The sequence below is a fragment of the Eurytemora carolleeae genome, unplaced genomic scaffold, assembly GCF_000591075.1.
Source record: "Eurytemora carolleeae unplaced genomic scaffold, Eaff_2.0 scaffold1494, whole genome shotgun sequence".
NCBI lineage: Eukaryota > Metazoa > Arthropoda > Copepoda > Calanoida > Temoridae > Eurytemora > Eurytemora carolleeae.
The window spans coordinates 35,236-51,016 of NW_019397438.1; the positions used below are offsets into that span (position 1 = coordinate 35,236).

The 15,781-nt window shown below is 32.4% G+C and overlaps 1 protein-coding gene across 2 annotated transcripts; it reads right to left on the reverse strand.

Moving 5' to 3' along the window:
• Positions 1-123: 123 nt before the first annotated feature.
• Positions 124-15,566, reverse strand: LOC111714293 (uncharacterized). Of its 2 annotated transcripts, none has more exons than XM_023489365.1 (12): positions 15,537-15,566; positions 13,763-13,821; positions 11,843-11,907; positions 10,429-10,479; positions 9,821-9,879; positions 9,040-9,093; positions 6,243-6,305; positions 4,339-4,383; positions 3,939-4,013; positions 3,658-3,734; positions 3,523-3,577; positions 124-1,150 (listed from the first exon to the last, which is right to left on the reverse strand). In XM_023489365.1, exons 3-12 carry the CDS (start codon positions 11,904-11,906, stop codon positions 1,124-1,126), a joined length of 570 nt encoding a protein of 189 aa, XP_023345133.1. In that variant the 5' UTR covers position 11,907; positions 13,763-13,821; positions 15,537-15,566; the 3' UTR covers positions 124-1,123. The 2 variants fall into 2 exon arrangements, with proteins under 2 accessions (XP_023345133.1, XP_023345134.1); XM_023489366.1 differs by lacking the exon at positions 15,537-15,566 and adding an exon at positions 13,886-13,930.
• Positions 15,567-15,781: the final 215 nt, after the last annotated feature.

Here is a 15,781-nt window from a genome sequence, read left to right on the forward strand (position 1 = left end):
ACGACCCAGTTATGAAAATGTATGCTACTAAAGTGCAGTCTGGGTGTATAGTGAGCTATCTTGGTGAGATAAAAAACTTATTTAAAAAAAAAACGAAGAAAAAAGGATTAAATGACATGAAGTTTTTATTCTCTAAACCTCTGCAATATTGTTACAAGTTTACAAGCACGATAACTATTCATATTATTTCGGTTTACAGTTAACAGATTTTAAACAGAAAATTTCTCTTTATCTAAGATATTACATATTTTAGTCAACATGGATAATAATCTAAAAGACGAGATTCTACAGAGAAAGTCCTAAAATATTATAAATTATTCGTCGTACCCTAATAATAGTGTTAAAAGGTAATGTTTTTGTGCACTTTTCAAAACAAATGTCATACAAGATTTTTTGACAAAGTAAAAAATTTGAAATTATTTTAATTCTATTCATGTTCAATTTGAAAAAATTATTTTAAGAAGCATCCTTTTTTTTAGAAAATTTGGGGAACTTAATATTACTGTAAAAAGTTTATTGCCCATTACTATTTTAAAACTTAAACTAGAAATAAGCCTGTTGCATTATTAAAATTATATGTCCAGGGCTACGAAAAAGTATAAGTGAGTTGTTTAGGTAAAAACAAAGGCCATAGCGTTGCGATAATAAATCTATAATTACTTGAGACATTTCAGCACGATAACTACTTTAAAGTTCTGCTATAATTAAATTGAACATGAACTGAGAATGAATGATAAGTACACACTGGTTTAATAGAAACATTTAAGGGCACTGGCAAGCAATAATTGATTTCCATGTTGACTTCAAACATATATAATTTGTCTATATATTACTGTTCTTCGAACCATTGCAGTTTTTTTCTTGATCTTCTCATTCTTCTTGTTCTTTTTCTTACTATTATTATTATCATTATCATTACAATTATTATTTTTATTATTATTACTATTATTATCATTATTATTATTATTGTTGTTATTATTATTATTAATAGGCTTTTGGGGTGCATTGAGCCCTTCTTCTTTTTTTATTATTATTAGTATTATCATTATTATTATTATAATTGCTATTATTATCTTTATTATTATAATCATTATTAATAGTATAATTATAATTTAGAATTGTTCTAAGCTGATGCACTCGTCCATCCAACCTAAAAAATACAATTTTTAGATCAAACTCTTGGCCATCAGGATTGAGTAGGTTGGCATAACATAAGATAAGTATTCCTTTTTGCTTTAAAACAGAAACCATTAACATATTTTTAACAATTTTTGTTATTTAAAAGGTTTTTTAAAAGATGATTAAAAAATTGTACAAAATTATTTTAATAGTAATACAGTGTTTAAATCTTCCCACTTTGGGCTTCTTGCGGTCCAGGGAACCTCCCCGTGTGGAGGGGGGAGGGACTTATGGACCCCTAAAACCCCTAGTGTGAAACAGCACCCCAATATTTCTGGTTTATGTCAAGGAATTACATGTTTCTTAATTCAATATCTCAGCTCCCGACACTGAACCCAAACAGTCATGAAAAAAAGACCCTTGCAAATTGTCTTGAATTTGATATTTGCTATCTCGACAGGTTTGTAGATTGTTGCATGATATGACTAGACTAAATGTAGATCTATCAACTAATGTGTATGTTTTCGAGCTCTGTTCCAGGCCGTGGAAGAAAGGAACTATGCTCCAAACGTGGAATTTGAATATTTGTTGGACCCAATGTCATAATCTCCACTTACAAATAATGACAAATGAGATAAAAGGAGTTTTTTGGAGTCTTGAAACTGATATGTAAATGTAAGAACATCTTGGGCAGTACTTGTAAATGATGCTTGTACTTGATGCTTCTCCACATTAGAAAGGTTTGTGGTTGATGGATAATTACATGTTTCCCATGGGTTGTGTGTTTTACTTAAACACTGGCTCAAAAGACCTGTTTTAAAGGAGTACAAGACGAAATTTTGCATAGCAAGCCTAGACCCAGAGAGGTGAAAAACCTCTGTTCTCCAGGTTAATATAACGTTGACAGACATTGTTGATTATCTTTTGTTTTCCTTTTCAATTTCCCTTCATACCTTTAGTTTCTTATAGATTTGCCATTTTTCTTTGTCTCCAAAACCATTAATATATATACTGACGGAAAGCATCAGAACAAAAATCGAAAAGTATTCTAAGATTTATCATATTCTTCCCTCCCCCCCCCACCTTCTCTTATTTTTCCGATGTCCATGAAACATAATCTAATCACTATATCTTTGCACCCCAATGTCGTAGACCTTTTAGATATTTCAAACTTCTGTGAGATCAAATATTTTAAGTGCGAAAAATCTGGTTTAGAAAGTTTGAATTTGTGGCAAAGACTCGATTCCTTTGAAGTAGAAACTAATTGAATTAAAATTCAAGAAAGTAAACTAAGTAAAAATGTTAATAATAGACTAGTGCAGGCTAGACTAGTTAATTATTACTTTTATTAAACAAGCTGTGAGGAAGAAGTTGTATTATCAGGCAATTTTTTAATTAAAACTTTCAAGCTCTTGCAAAAATATCGTTTTTACTAACCTTTTAGCATATTCCTATAATGAATATTCATGTACAGTTAATAGGGTTTCCACTGGAATTCCGGGTTTCGGTTTACGTATGGAAATGATCCGGAAATTTTTTCCATTTCCATTATGGAAAAGGTTCCGGAAAACCGGAATTCCAGAACGATTTCCGGAACGATTTTTTTCCCGTAAAACGGAAATTTCCGGAACGTTGTTCCGGAATATCGTTCCGGAAATTTTCCGGAAAATCGTTCCGGAAATTTCCAGTTTCCGGAAGATTTGGTACCAGAATTACACTAAAGTCTTACATCTGTGAATACAACACCAGTTAGTAACACTAACAATATATGGATGGATGCCGGACGGTAAAAATATGAATTTAATTAAAATAAGAAAAATTCTTTAAGTTCCGGTTTACGGAATGGAAATTTTCCAGTTTACGTTATGTAAACCGTAAAAATTTCCGGTTTACGGAATGGAAACCGGAAATTTTTCCGGTTTACGAAATCGGAAACTGGAAATTTTACGGTTTCCATTCCGTAAAACGGAAATTTTTCCGGTTTACGTGACGTAAACCGGAAAATTTCCGGTTTCCATTTATACCGGAATTATCCCGGAATTCCGGTTTACGCAGCAAATTTCCGGATCATTCCATTTCCAAAATGGAAATTTTTTTCCGGAAAAATGGAAACCCTAACAGTTACCTTATTATAAAATGTACATTCCCTCTTGTGGATATATCTGTAGAGTTACCTTATTATTGTACAATCCCCCTACTGGATATCCCTGTACAGTTAAACTATGATACAATGTACAATCCCTCTATTGGATATCCCTGTACAGTTAACATAGTATTGTACAATCCCTCTAGTGGATATCCCTGTACAGTTAACTTATTATTGTACGATCCCCCTAATGGATATCCTTGTACAGTTACCTTATTATTGTACAATCCCTCTAGTGGATATCCCTGTACAGTTACCTTATGATACAGTGGGCACTCCCTAAAGAAAATTTTGCCTCCACTGTACAAATACCTTAATAGAGAAAAAAGCATAAATAAAATCAAGTAAATACGTTATGGCAGTGAATAACATAGAAAATATTCTGATATTACCTATCATCCCCCTTTTTGATGTTGATTTTGACTTCATTTTTTCGGGGTGGAACCTTTCTTTCAATTTTCTCCAGAACCTTGATTCAATATTACAGCATTCTGCTGGTTCTGTTGATTTAGATAAATGTTTTGTAAAATCTATTACTGTTACGGGGGCCAAATATGTAAATAATGCAATGAGTATTGCATTATTCACATTGCTTACTGATCTTAAAATTTTCATAGTTTCCCTTGAAAAAAACTCCCGCTTCTGAACACAGCATAATTTTGCTGTAAGATTCCTTTTCTTCTTTTTTGATAATTTTTGGTGGGATTGGAGATATCAGAACTCTGTGCTCGCCGCTGTCGTCTACCAACTAAAACAATGCAATTAAGGATCAAAGGGGAATCATTTTAAGATATGTCTGTAATATACAAATTAAGGATTATTAATGAAAACTGTAAAACTATTTGTTGTCATTGCTAAAACATGGAGATATGACACTTATTTAAAAATTATGAATCCAAATAAAAGAATATCGACACATGTCTAATTCATTAATTCATCGCATACCCTCTTCATGTGTTCGAGTCTAAAGGCTGTTCAAAAAAAAGAATCGTATTGATCTACATTAATTTTAATACTGCGTCTGCATGATGCAGAAACTGTTGAAAATGAGTTTTATAAGTTTTATTTTTTACCTGCTGTACATCTAGATCTTGGCCTATTTTTGTGGTGATTCTAACCTAATTAATATTGATTTAAAATGTAATAAAATCTTTCCAACTTGGGTGAAAAGGCACAAATGCAAAGCAAAGAACAAAACAAGTTTACAGTTGCTGTGGACTATGGATAAAAGAAATCATACAATATAAATTCCATACAATCGTCTTTGAAGTTTGTAATTTAGTATTGAATTTAGAAAATTATTTAAACGAATTACATCTGTCCTATGTATCTCAAAATATATGGAAAACTGGTTCATCAGGCCTGGGATAGTTACTTTACAAATGTTTTAACCTCTGTACCAAGAAATTAATAAAATTATTTTAAATAACGATGAATATTGAATTCTGTATAGGGGGGGGGGGGGGGGGGGGGTTAAAGGAAGAAAAATATCAATATAAATTCGCGCATATCAAATGCAATTATAATTAAAGATAATACTTTCTTTAAAACAAATAATACAATATCTGTGTAAAACAAGAAATAAAATTAGATCATTGATTCATGCGGTAATAATAATAAAGTTAGCTAACTTAATAAAAACAATAAAGAAACACAAATTCTACAACAAAAGGTGGTGGTAGACATGTAGAAAATCCGTATATTTGTTAACCTGAACATATCTAGATATATTACGCTGTACATTATTTGTAAATCTAAATGCGCTTATCATTAACGAGCAAGACTTGTAATGCGATCAACCTAGCCTAGCTACGTCTGTAAACATATCAAACCTGTATTGTGATTAGTTTAACTGCGCCTATATACATATCTGCGCAAACTTTGTAAATACTACATTAACTTAACCTGTAACATAGATATCAGATATCTAAATACACGTCAGTTGGAATAGACTCTGCTTTGCTTACAGAGAGAGAAGTAATTGTTCCACGTTTATCAAACGAGTTGATGAAATTGTGCCCATGTTGGCAATGATAGTTTAAAAGCTTGTGTCCGTGTTGACATTGGTAGCTTATGAGATAGTGTCCGTGTTGACATTGATAGTTTACGAGATCGTGTACATGTTGGCATTGATAGTTTACGAGATCGTGTCTGTGTTGGCATTGATAGTTTATGAGATCGTGTCTGTGTTGGCATTAATAGTTTTTCGAGCTTGTGTCCATGTTGAAATTGGTAGCTTATGAGATTGTGTTCGTGTTGACATTGGTAACTTATGAAATTGTGTCTGTGTTGGCATTAATAGTTTACGAGATCGTGTCTGTGTTGACATTGGTAGCTTATGAGATCTTGTTGGTGTTGACATTGGTAGCTTATAAAATTGTGTCCGTGTTGACATTAATAGTTTACGAGATCGTGTCTGTGTTGGCATTGATAGTTTACGAGATCGTGTCCGTGTTGGCATTAATAGTTTACAAGATTGTGTCCGTGTTGGCATTAATAGTTTACGAGCTTGTGTCCATGTTGACATTGGAAGCTTCTGAGATTGTGTCCATGTTGGCATTGATAGTTTATGAGATTGTGTCTGTGTTTGCATTAATAGTTTTTTGAGCTTGTGTCCATGTTGAAATTGGTAGCTTATGAGATTGTGTCCGTGTTGACATTGGTAGCTTATGAGATCATGTCCGTGTTGACATTGATAGTGAAGTGTTGGTGAACTGATTAATTCTTCTGCCTCTTAGACAAACGAGAGGGGTGGAGTTGTACCTGGATTGATACATGTCTGAGAGACTTTTATAGAGTAGGGCATTTACTACAGACAATATAATAATTTATATTTCAATTATATATTTACTTCAATGTTCTTTAAAAAAGCAGTAAAAAGAAAGTTTAATATTTTTTCCCGAATTTCTGATTTGTAGTAAGTTTTAAATAATTGATAAATAAATAGACATTTGAAAGCTTTGAGCTGAGATATTACCTTCCATTCAGGACCTGAAAGAAACTCTCCCTTTTCATCCTCTCCTTCAGAAATAATCGTCTCCTAAAAGAATTAAATCTTTGCACAAACTCTGATTTTCTAATTTCTATATCTTTGCAACCTAATTTCTTAGACCTAAAGATATTTAAACTATGAATTCTGTTATATAAATAATCTAAGTTTGAAATATAAAAGGTTTTCACCATGGGTGCAAACATTTAGGGATTCGACTAATTTGGGTTTATAAACACTTTCAAATTTCTGTCTAAATTTTGTTAAAATATAAAAATCAAAAATAAAATTTTAATAAACTTAAAAGTTTGTTTTCAAAACTTAAATAGTTTTGATCAGATCATCAATTACCATATAATGACTTTTACTTTTAACACATGCAATATACAGAATAAAATATAAAATAAAATTGATATCGATTTAGAAATATAGAAATATCTATCAGGTTCAAATAATTTCCAGAACTTGAGTGCGGAGAATACATGAAATCTATTTTTATAAGAATAAAGTAGTTTACCAACTTGTTATGCATAAACTACACGTAATGTGCAGAAAATACTTCCAAATACAAAATATGTATATATATTAAACCAAAATTAGATTTAAACGAGTTCCTGATTATGAATGTGTTCCTGATTTTTTAACGTCAACAATTCCAGATCGTTATTTTCAATCAATAGTCAGGGTAGGTGTGGTCTTGAATCTGCTTTAGTCAGGGTAGGTGTGGTCTTGATTCTGATATAGTCAGGGTAGGTGTGGTCTTGAATCTGATGTAGTCAGGGTAGGTGTGATCTTTAATCTGATAAAAGCAGGGTAAGTGTGGTCTTGAATCTGATATAGTCAGGGTAGGTGTGATCTTTAATCTGATATAGGCAGGGTAGGTGTGGACTTGAATCTAATAAAGTCAGTGGAGGTGTGGTATTGAATCTACATTAGTCAGGGTAGGTGTGGTCTTGAATCTGATATAGTCAGGGTAGGTATGGTCTTTAATCTGATACAGGCAGGGTAGTTGTGGTCTTGAATCTGTGTTTGTCAGGGTAGGTGTGGTCTTGAATCTGATAAAGTCAGGGTAGGTGTGGTCTTTAATTTGATAAAGGAAGGGTAGGTGTGGTCTTTAATCTGATATAGTCAGGGTAGGTGTGGTCTTAAATCTGCTATATTCTGGGTAGGTGTGGTCTTTAATCTAATATAGACAGGGTAGGTGTGGTTTCGAATCTGATATAGTCAGGGTAGGTGTGGTCTTTAATCTGATATAGTCAGGGTAGGTGTGGTCTTGAATCTGATATAGTCAGGGTAGGTGTGGTCTTTAATCTGATATAGGCAGGGTAGGTGTGGTCTTTAATCTGATATAGTCAGGAAAAGTGTGGCTTTTAATCTGATATAGGCAGGGTAGGTGTGTCTTGAATATGATATAGTCAGGGTAGGTGTGGTCTTGAATCTGATATAGACAGGGTAGATGTGGTCTTGAATCTCCTGTAATCAGGGTAGGTGTGGTCTTGAATCTGATATAATCAGGGTAGCTGTGGCCTTTAATCTGATATCGGCAGGGTAGGTGTGTTCTTGAATCTGATATAGTCAGGGTAGGTGTGGTCTTGAATCTGTGGTAGTCAGGGTAAGTGTGGTCTTTAATCTTATATAGTCAGGGTAGGTGTGGTCTTTAATCTGATAAAGTCAGGGTAGGTGTGGTCTTGAATCTACTTTAGTCAGGGTAGGTGTGGTCTTGAACATGCTGTAGTCAGTGGAGGTGTGGTCTTGATTCTGATATAGTCAGGGTAGGTGTGGTCTTGAATCTGATATAGTCAGGGTAGGTGTGGTCTTAAATCTGCGGTAGTCAGGGTAGGAGTGGCCTTTAATCTGATATAGGCAGGGTAGGTGTGGTCTTGAATCTACTTTAGTTAGTGGAGGTGTGGTCTTGAATCTGATATAGTCAGGGTAGGTGTGGTCTTGAATCTAATTTAGTAAGGGAAGGTGTGGTCTTGAATCTGATATAGTCAGGGTAGGTGAGGTCTTGAATCTGATATAGTCAGGGTAGGTGTGGTCTTGAATCTGATATAGTAAAGGTAGGTGTGATCTTGAATCTGCTATAATCAGGGTAGGTGTAGTCTTAAATCTACTTTAGTCAAGGTAGGTGTGGTCTTGAATCTGATATAGTCAGGGTAGGTGTGGTCTTGAATCTGCTATAGTCAGGGTAGGTGTAGTCTTAAATCTACTTTAGTCAGGGTAGGTGTGGTCTTGAATCTGATATAGTCAGGGTAGGTGTGGTCTTGAATCTGCTGTAGTCAGGGTAAATTTGGTCTTGAATCTGCTATAGGCAGGGTAGGTGCTGTAGGTGTGCTCTTGAATTTGCTATAGTAAGGATAAGTGTGGTCTTAAATCTGATATAGTCAGGATAAGTGTGGTCTTGAATTTGATATAGTCAGGGTAGGTGTGGTCTTGAATCTGCTGTAGTCAGGGTAGGTGTGGTCTTGAATTTACTTTAGTCAGAGTATGTGTGTTTTCAATCTGCTATCGTCAGTGTAAGTGTGTCTTAAACCTTCTATCGTAAGTGTAGGTTTATCTTAAATCTGATATAGTCAGGGTAGGTGTGGTCTTGAATCTACTTTAGTCAGAGTAGGTGTGGTCTTGAATCTGCTGTAGTCAGGGTAGGTGAGGTCTTGAATTTACTTTAGTCAGTTTAGGTGTGGTTTTGAATCTGCTGTAGTCAGGGTACGTGTGGTCTTGAATCTGATATAGTCAGGGTAGGTGTGGTCTTCTCTAATAACTTTATCCAACCCTAAAATTATACCTGGTAACCATCCTCAGTAGGTTCTCCTTTCTTCACGTTCAAGGAAGCCGGGGCCTACAATAAATATTATAAAACTTGATGGCTTCATAGAATCTTGGATTTAAAATACCCTAGTTTATAAGAAAACCTGGTTTAAAGGAACCCTGGTTTCAAGAATCCCTGGTTTAAAGGAACCCTGGTTTAAGGAACCCAAGTTTAAAGTAATCCTAGTTTAAAGGAACATTGGTTTAAAGGAACTTTGGTTTAAATGAACCCTGGTTTAAAGATATCCAGGTTGCCAGAAAACTTGGTTTTAAGAAATCCTGGTTTCAAGAAACCCTGGTTTCAAGAAACCCTGGTTTCAAGAAACCCTGGTTTCAAGAAATCCTGGTTTAAAGATATCCTGGTTTAAAGATATCCTGGTTTAAAGAAATCCTGGTCTCAAGAATCCCGGTTTTAAGAATCCTTGTTTCTAGAATCCCTGATTTTATTTAAATAACCTTCTGATTAGAACCATTAAATTATGAAAATTCGCTTTTTTGTTTGTTTAGATAACGAAACAATATCAATACCTCTCATCATGTTATTATTAATCCTGTTTAGTAAGAAACCGAGTTTTTGCCACACACTCTAATTTTTTAATCCCTATAACTGTGCAATCCGATGTCGTATGGCCTTTTATATTTCAAATTTTTAATTTTGTCAGATCAGTCTAAGTTTGAAATATCAAAGGTTTACATCTTTAGGTTACAAAGATATAGGGATTATAAAACTTGAGTTTGTGACCAAAACTTTCCTTTACCTTTATATTGATCCTCCAGCAATCATCCATGTTCAAGGTATTGCCTTCTAAACTTTCTTCTACAGAAAAAAAAACAAGTATATTGCTTATTTATGTGATCACAACAAAAATCATTGTTGCCCATTCATTTAGGATGAAAAGTTGTTCTTAATTATTGCCGTCATAATTTATCCTATGTACCAGATTCTTTGTTATATTGGTTGGCAGAAAAATAAAAATATTAAGCTAAGAAAGTTTATTTTTTTCAACAGATTTAATATTGAAATGACAAATATTTCTTCCCCCACCCTCCCCTTTTTTCTCGGACACTGAAACCTGAGCACAAGGAAACTGCAGTCTATTTTATCTTTGTTACCTCGAGTAACCTCGCTGGATCTAATTTTTAACTTATGATGTGACACAATTTACATATAAATAGATTACGAAATTGTTTTTTCTTGTAAATAGCTCTTCAAAATAGAAATGTTGTGAAACATGCAAGATTTCAAATTAAAATGAAAATAAACTTGAGCTCGACTAGTTCCACTATAGATTTTATAATACGACACAGTAAAAAAACACTCCACAAAATTTCCCTTTTTTTCCTCCTTGATATAAAAAATATTTACCTTGATGCCCAGGAGATAGTTTAGAAGTATCTGCTAGTTCTGGATCCACCTCTAGACAAATATAAACAAAATTTATTTTACTTTATAATTCTAGGGTCATACACCATAGTTTCAGTATAAAGTAAATATTTCCATTTACTGATAGCGCTGATTAAAGGATGCATAACTCTGATTGGATAATGAGATAGATAAAAAGATAGTTGTTAAAGCCATACTATTTCTATTGGTTCAGAATAGACAACAAACACATGACTGAACCCTGATTGGATCAGGCGCTAATGGTCTGGGCATACAGGAGTGCATAATAAAAAAAAGAATGTTGGTCCTTTTCTTAGGTCAAATATGCATGTTGGCAAGGGTTGTATCATGGAATTTCTAACACTGCATAATAAACTGTCTAGCTGCCCCACTGTCTAATTGTCTCACTGTCTGATTGTCTCACTGTCTAATTGTCTAACTGTCTAACTGTCTAATTTTTAATCTTTCTAACTGTTTAGCTGTCTCACTGCCTAATTGTCTGACTGTCTAATTGTATATCTATCTAATTGGCTAGCAGTCTCTCTGTCTAATTGTCTAACTGTATAACTGTATAACTGTCTAGCTGTCTAACTTTCTAACTGTCTTAATGTTTATTTGTTTAGCTGCTTTATTGTGTATCTGTCTATCTGTCTATCTTTCTGTCTATTTGTCTATCTTTCTGTCTATCTGTCTATCTTTCTGTCTATTCGTCTATCTTTCTGTCTATCTGTCTATCTTTCTGTCTATCTATCTATCTTACTGTCTATGTCTATATATCTTTCTGTCTATATATCTATCTTACTGTCTATATGTATATATTTCTTTCTATCTGTCTGTTTGTTTACACTAAGACTGCAGTGCAAATTATGCTGTCATCATTTTAACCGAATCTATACCGTTGCCTTCAGATTATCTTTAAAAAGAAATATTAGAAATTGTTTAGGGAATATTGGAAATATAATAAATAAATATTTAGCATAATTTTGTAAAGATCGTTGACTTGGACTTTAAACGCAATTTATCGTGTCTGTTTGTCCGTTTGTCTGTTTGGGAAGTTGTCGATTGTTTTTATTAAATAAACGTTAAAACATCTGAACTGCTCAGGCATACAGTTATTTGTCAACTAAAATGACCCCGGGGAAGGTTTACAGCTGATCGTTGTGGAAATAATTTGCCCGATAGAAATGTTGACATTCGTTATTTTTGAAAATGCACCAATTTAAACAGAAAACCCCGCGAGAATTAATATGTTGTCGGAGAAATATAAGACAAAATGACGACTTGAAAATAACAGTTAAAAGTTAAAACTTTCACTAGTAAAGAGAGCGCCCTATGGAGCGTCGAATCATAAAAAAATCTTGAGTAAGTTGAAAAAGTTTGTACAAAATGATATTACCCAGCCTGGACGGAGATGTAACAGATATCTCCCAGTTTCCTTCACTCATTCTTTTCCCGCTCATCCTGTAATATTCTTATAACAACACTCGCCTCCACATAATAAAATTTTCTAAAATAAATACTTTTGCAAACTTATCTTCTATATCAAGTTGTCAAATTTTAAAATTTCAGATGTTTACACCATAAGATTGCAAAGATATACATGGATGAAAAAATTAGAGTTTGTAGTAAGTAATCATTTACTTTGTTTTGATTTTGGTTCCCAATTGTCCATGCTTACAAATAAAACTTTCATTACATTACATCTTTAAGGCCAAGACATTTAAATGTATGTTGCCTCAGGCCAGCCAAACGGCTGAGCCGAATGGGCTGACATTTTTTGTGGACAATCATGGGTGGCCGTGAGATGTTTTAGGCTAAAAATAGAAATTGTTTATAAATTTTTTTTTCAATTTTTTTTCCATGGCAACGCCCGGCCCTATAGCTAGTATGCACATGAAAAAAAGAAGCAATTAAAAAATAGTTAAATGAAGAATCACAAAAAAAAATAAAAATCTTTAAAAGAATTAAAAGAAGAATTCAAAATGAGTTAAAGAATGAATTAAAGGAAGAGTTAAAGGAAGAATTGAAAAAATGAGTTAAAGAATGAATTAAAGGAAAAATCAAGGGAAGGATTGAAAATAAAGTTAAAGAATGAACTAATGGAAGAATTAAAGAATGAATTAAAGGAAGAGTTAAAAGAAAAGTCAAAGAATGAATTAAAGAATAAAGGATGAAATAAAGAATGAATTGAAGAATAAATAAAAGGATGAATTGAAGAAGAAATTAAAGATTGAATTAAAGGTCAATTTGTCAAAGAATGAATTAAAAGAAAAATTTAAGAAAGAATTTAAGAATGAATTAAAGAATGAATTTAAGAATGAATTAAAGAATGATATAAAGAATAAATTAAAGTATGAATTAAAGAATGAATTAAATAATGAGTTAAATAATGAGCTAAAAGAAAAGTTAAAGAAAGAATCAAAAAAATGATTGAAGGAAAATTAAAGAATGAACTAACGGAACTTTGACAGGTGGAAAAAAAAGGTTAAAGATAGTGTTAGGGGAAAACTTGAAAAAAAGATTCAAATCGATTACAAGAAAAATAAAGTTTTACGTTCCCCCCCCCCTCAGAAAATTTAACACTTAATAGCAAGAAAGAAAAAAAAAGAAGAGTAATTCCGATCTCATGTCGTTGTTTAAAAAAAATTTGAAAAGTTTAAGATCAAAGTAAATAAATATTTAATAAAGATTGGGCAAATAATTTTGAGACCTGAAACACACAGATTTTGCTTTATTATTGATTATTGATGTGTCATTTTTTTCTTTATATACGCTTTAAGAGTGAATCTTTATTTCTGAAATAAATTCAAAATTGAGGTGGCTTTTTAAAACAGAAATAATATCTTATTTTTACAGATTCTAAAATTAGACATCCCTTGAATTAGCAAAAAAGGTTTATATGAAATCTCTGAAGACCCCTTTTTTGTGAAAATTACATTAAAAATTGTTGTGTTATTTAGATCTTAAAATAAATCCCCCCGATAATTTTTTATTTATATCACAAACACTTAACAAAAATATGATTTATCTCTTGGCATGTTTTTTAATTCCTCGTAAAAAAGTGTTTTAACAAGTTTTTGGTATAAAAATACATTCCACTTTAATTAAAACCTTCCGTGATAGGGTCAAACAGAAAAGCTCAACAAATTTCGGTTTTCATAAAGATCTCACGAGGACTCTTGAGGTCTGAATTAGGGAGCTAACTTTGATTTTAATTTTCTCAAAAAAAAAGCTCGACACTCAAATCGACAGTGATCCTTATTAAAAATTACCTCATAGTCAAAGCTGAGATAAATTTTAAGCTTTTTTAACTTACGTGGATATTTATATGCAGAAGCTCTACTACCGGACTAAATACAGTTCTCAGGCATATTTCTGAATAATTATTATTATTAAATATTTTCAGTATAAGTATTTTCAGTATTTATCAAATATCTACCTTAGAAATATAGATAAACTTCTTTTAAAAATCTCTGCTGACGAAACTTCGAGCTTTAGTCTGTAATGGGATATCTGCCCTTTTAATACCTGTGTTCTGCATATTCAATATCTTAATCTGTCATATCATATATATATACATACCTCTGTAATATCTGAATATTTGATATCTAACTCTCTGTAATATCTGTATATTCAATATCTGACTCTGTCATATCTGCCTATGTAATATATTTATACCTCTGTAATATCTGAATATTTGATATCTAACTCTCTGTAATATCTGTATATTCAATATCTGACTCTGTCATATCTGCCTATGTAATATATATATACATACCTCTGTAATATCTGAATATTTAATATCTGACTCTCTGTAATATCTGTATATTCAATATCTGACTCTGTCAAATCTGTGATGTATACCTCTGTAATATATGACTCTGTAATATCTGTCTATATGGATATATATATTATTCTAGTTTTTAAACTTCACATTTTCTTTTAAAAAAATTATACTAAACATAATGTCATCCTCAGTCAAAATATCCTCAGTAGTCAAAATATAGATCTGCAATATCTGGAAATACAATATCTGACTCTGTAATAAATCTGCCAATGAAGAATTTACCTCTGTAATATCTGCCTATGTAATATATAACTCTGTCATCATATCTGCCTATCTTATATCTGTCTATGAACTATGTGCCAATGGAATATCAGTGATGAAACAAAACGCCCAATTGAACAAAATGTTCAATAACAAAGCACCCAAAACATATCATCTAAACACAAAACACCCAAGATTTCAAAATGTTCAAAGCCACAAAAAGCCCAAATAATAAAATGTCCAAAACTTAAAAAATATCCAAAGTTACAAAATGTCCAAAGATATTCAAAATTACAAAATGTCCAAGGTGACAAAATATCCTAAATTTTCTAAAAATGTCAAAATAATTAAATGTTTAATTATTAATTATTAATAGTTACTAAGTTCCATGGCTCAGTAACATAAGAAATAGTTACACAATCTAAAGAAAGGCAAATGTTAGAAAATAAATGAAACGTTTTTTCAAGCTTATATTCCATCGCATTTAAACATAAAAATAGTTCAAATGAATCAGAAATAGCTCAAATGTACAGTATTTGTAAAGGAATAAATATCTACTGTAGAGAAAACATGTACCATATATGTAAAGGAAGAAATATCTACTGTAGAGGAAACATGTACCGTATTTGTAAAGGAATAAATATCTACTGTAGAGGAAACATGTACCGTATATGTAAAGGAATAAATATCTACTGTAGAGGAAACATGTACCGTATATGTAAAGGAAGAAATATCTACTGTAGAGGAAAGATGTACAGTATATGTAAAGGAATAAATATCTACTGCAGAGGAAACATGTACCGTATATGTAAAGGGAAAAATATCTACTGTAGAGGAAACATGTACAGTATATGTAAAGGAAGAAATATCTACTGTAGAGGAAACATGTACAGTATATGTAAAGGAATAAATATGAACTATTTTTTTGTTCATTTGAACAAGAAAGTGCCTTAACCCAGCCTAAACCTGGATCAATACATACATTTAAACTATTTCTTGGTTCAGTTGAACTATTTATATAATCATTGTTTGAACTCCTTGCCTCAGCGTTTGGCCCCTAGCCTGTCCTAGGCGCAGTGCTCGGCCCAGGAACCGTCTCAACCTAACCTATCTCTGAAAAAATACAATTTCTTATTAAAATGAACAAAAAATAGTTCAGCTAAACAACAAAAATAGTTCAAATGAATGCATTATTTCAGGGTTACGTTGGGTTAAGACAATTTCTGGGCCGAGCGCTGTGGCTCGGACAGGCTAGGGGGCTGAGCGCTGCGATTATTAGTTCAAATG

What these genes read in the sequence shown, in the direction of transcription:
- LOC111714293 (XM_023489365.1), bottom strand. Translation starts at nt 11,906, where the DNA reads ATGAGCGGGAAAAGAATGAGTGAAGGAAACTGGGAGATATCTGTTACA. An exon ending in GCTGGAGGATCAATATAAAG is followed by an intron (nt 9,094 to 9,820) that starts GTAAAGGAAAGT and finishes TATTTATTGTAG; the next exon opens with GCCCCGGCTTCCTTGAACGT. An exon ending in AGTGCCCACTGTATCATAAG is followed by an intron (nt 1,151 to 3,522) that starts GTAACTGTACAG and finishes TGTATTTTTTAG; the next exon opens with GTTGGATGGACGAGTGCATC.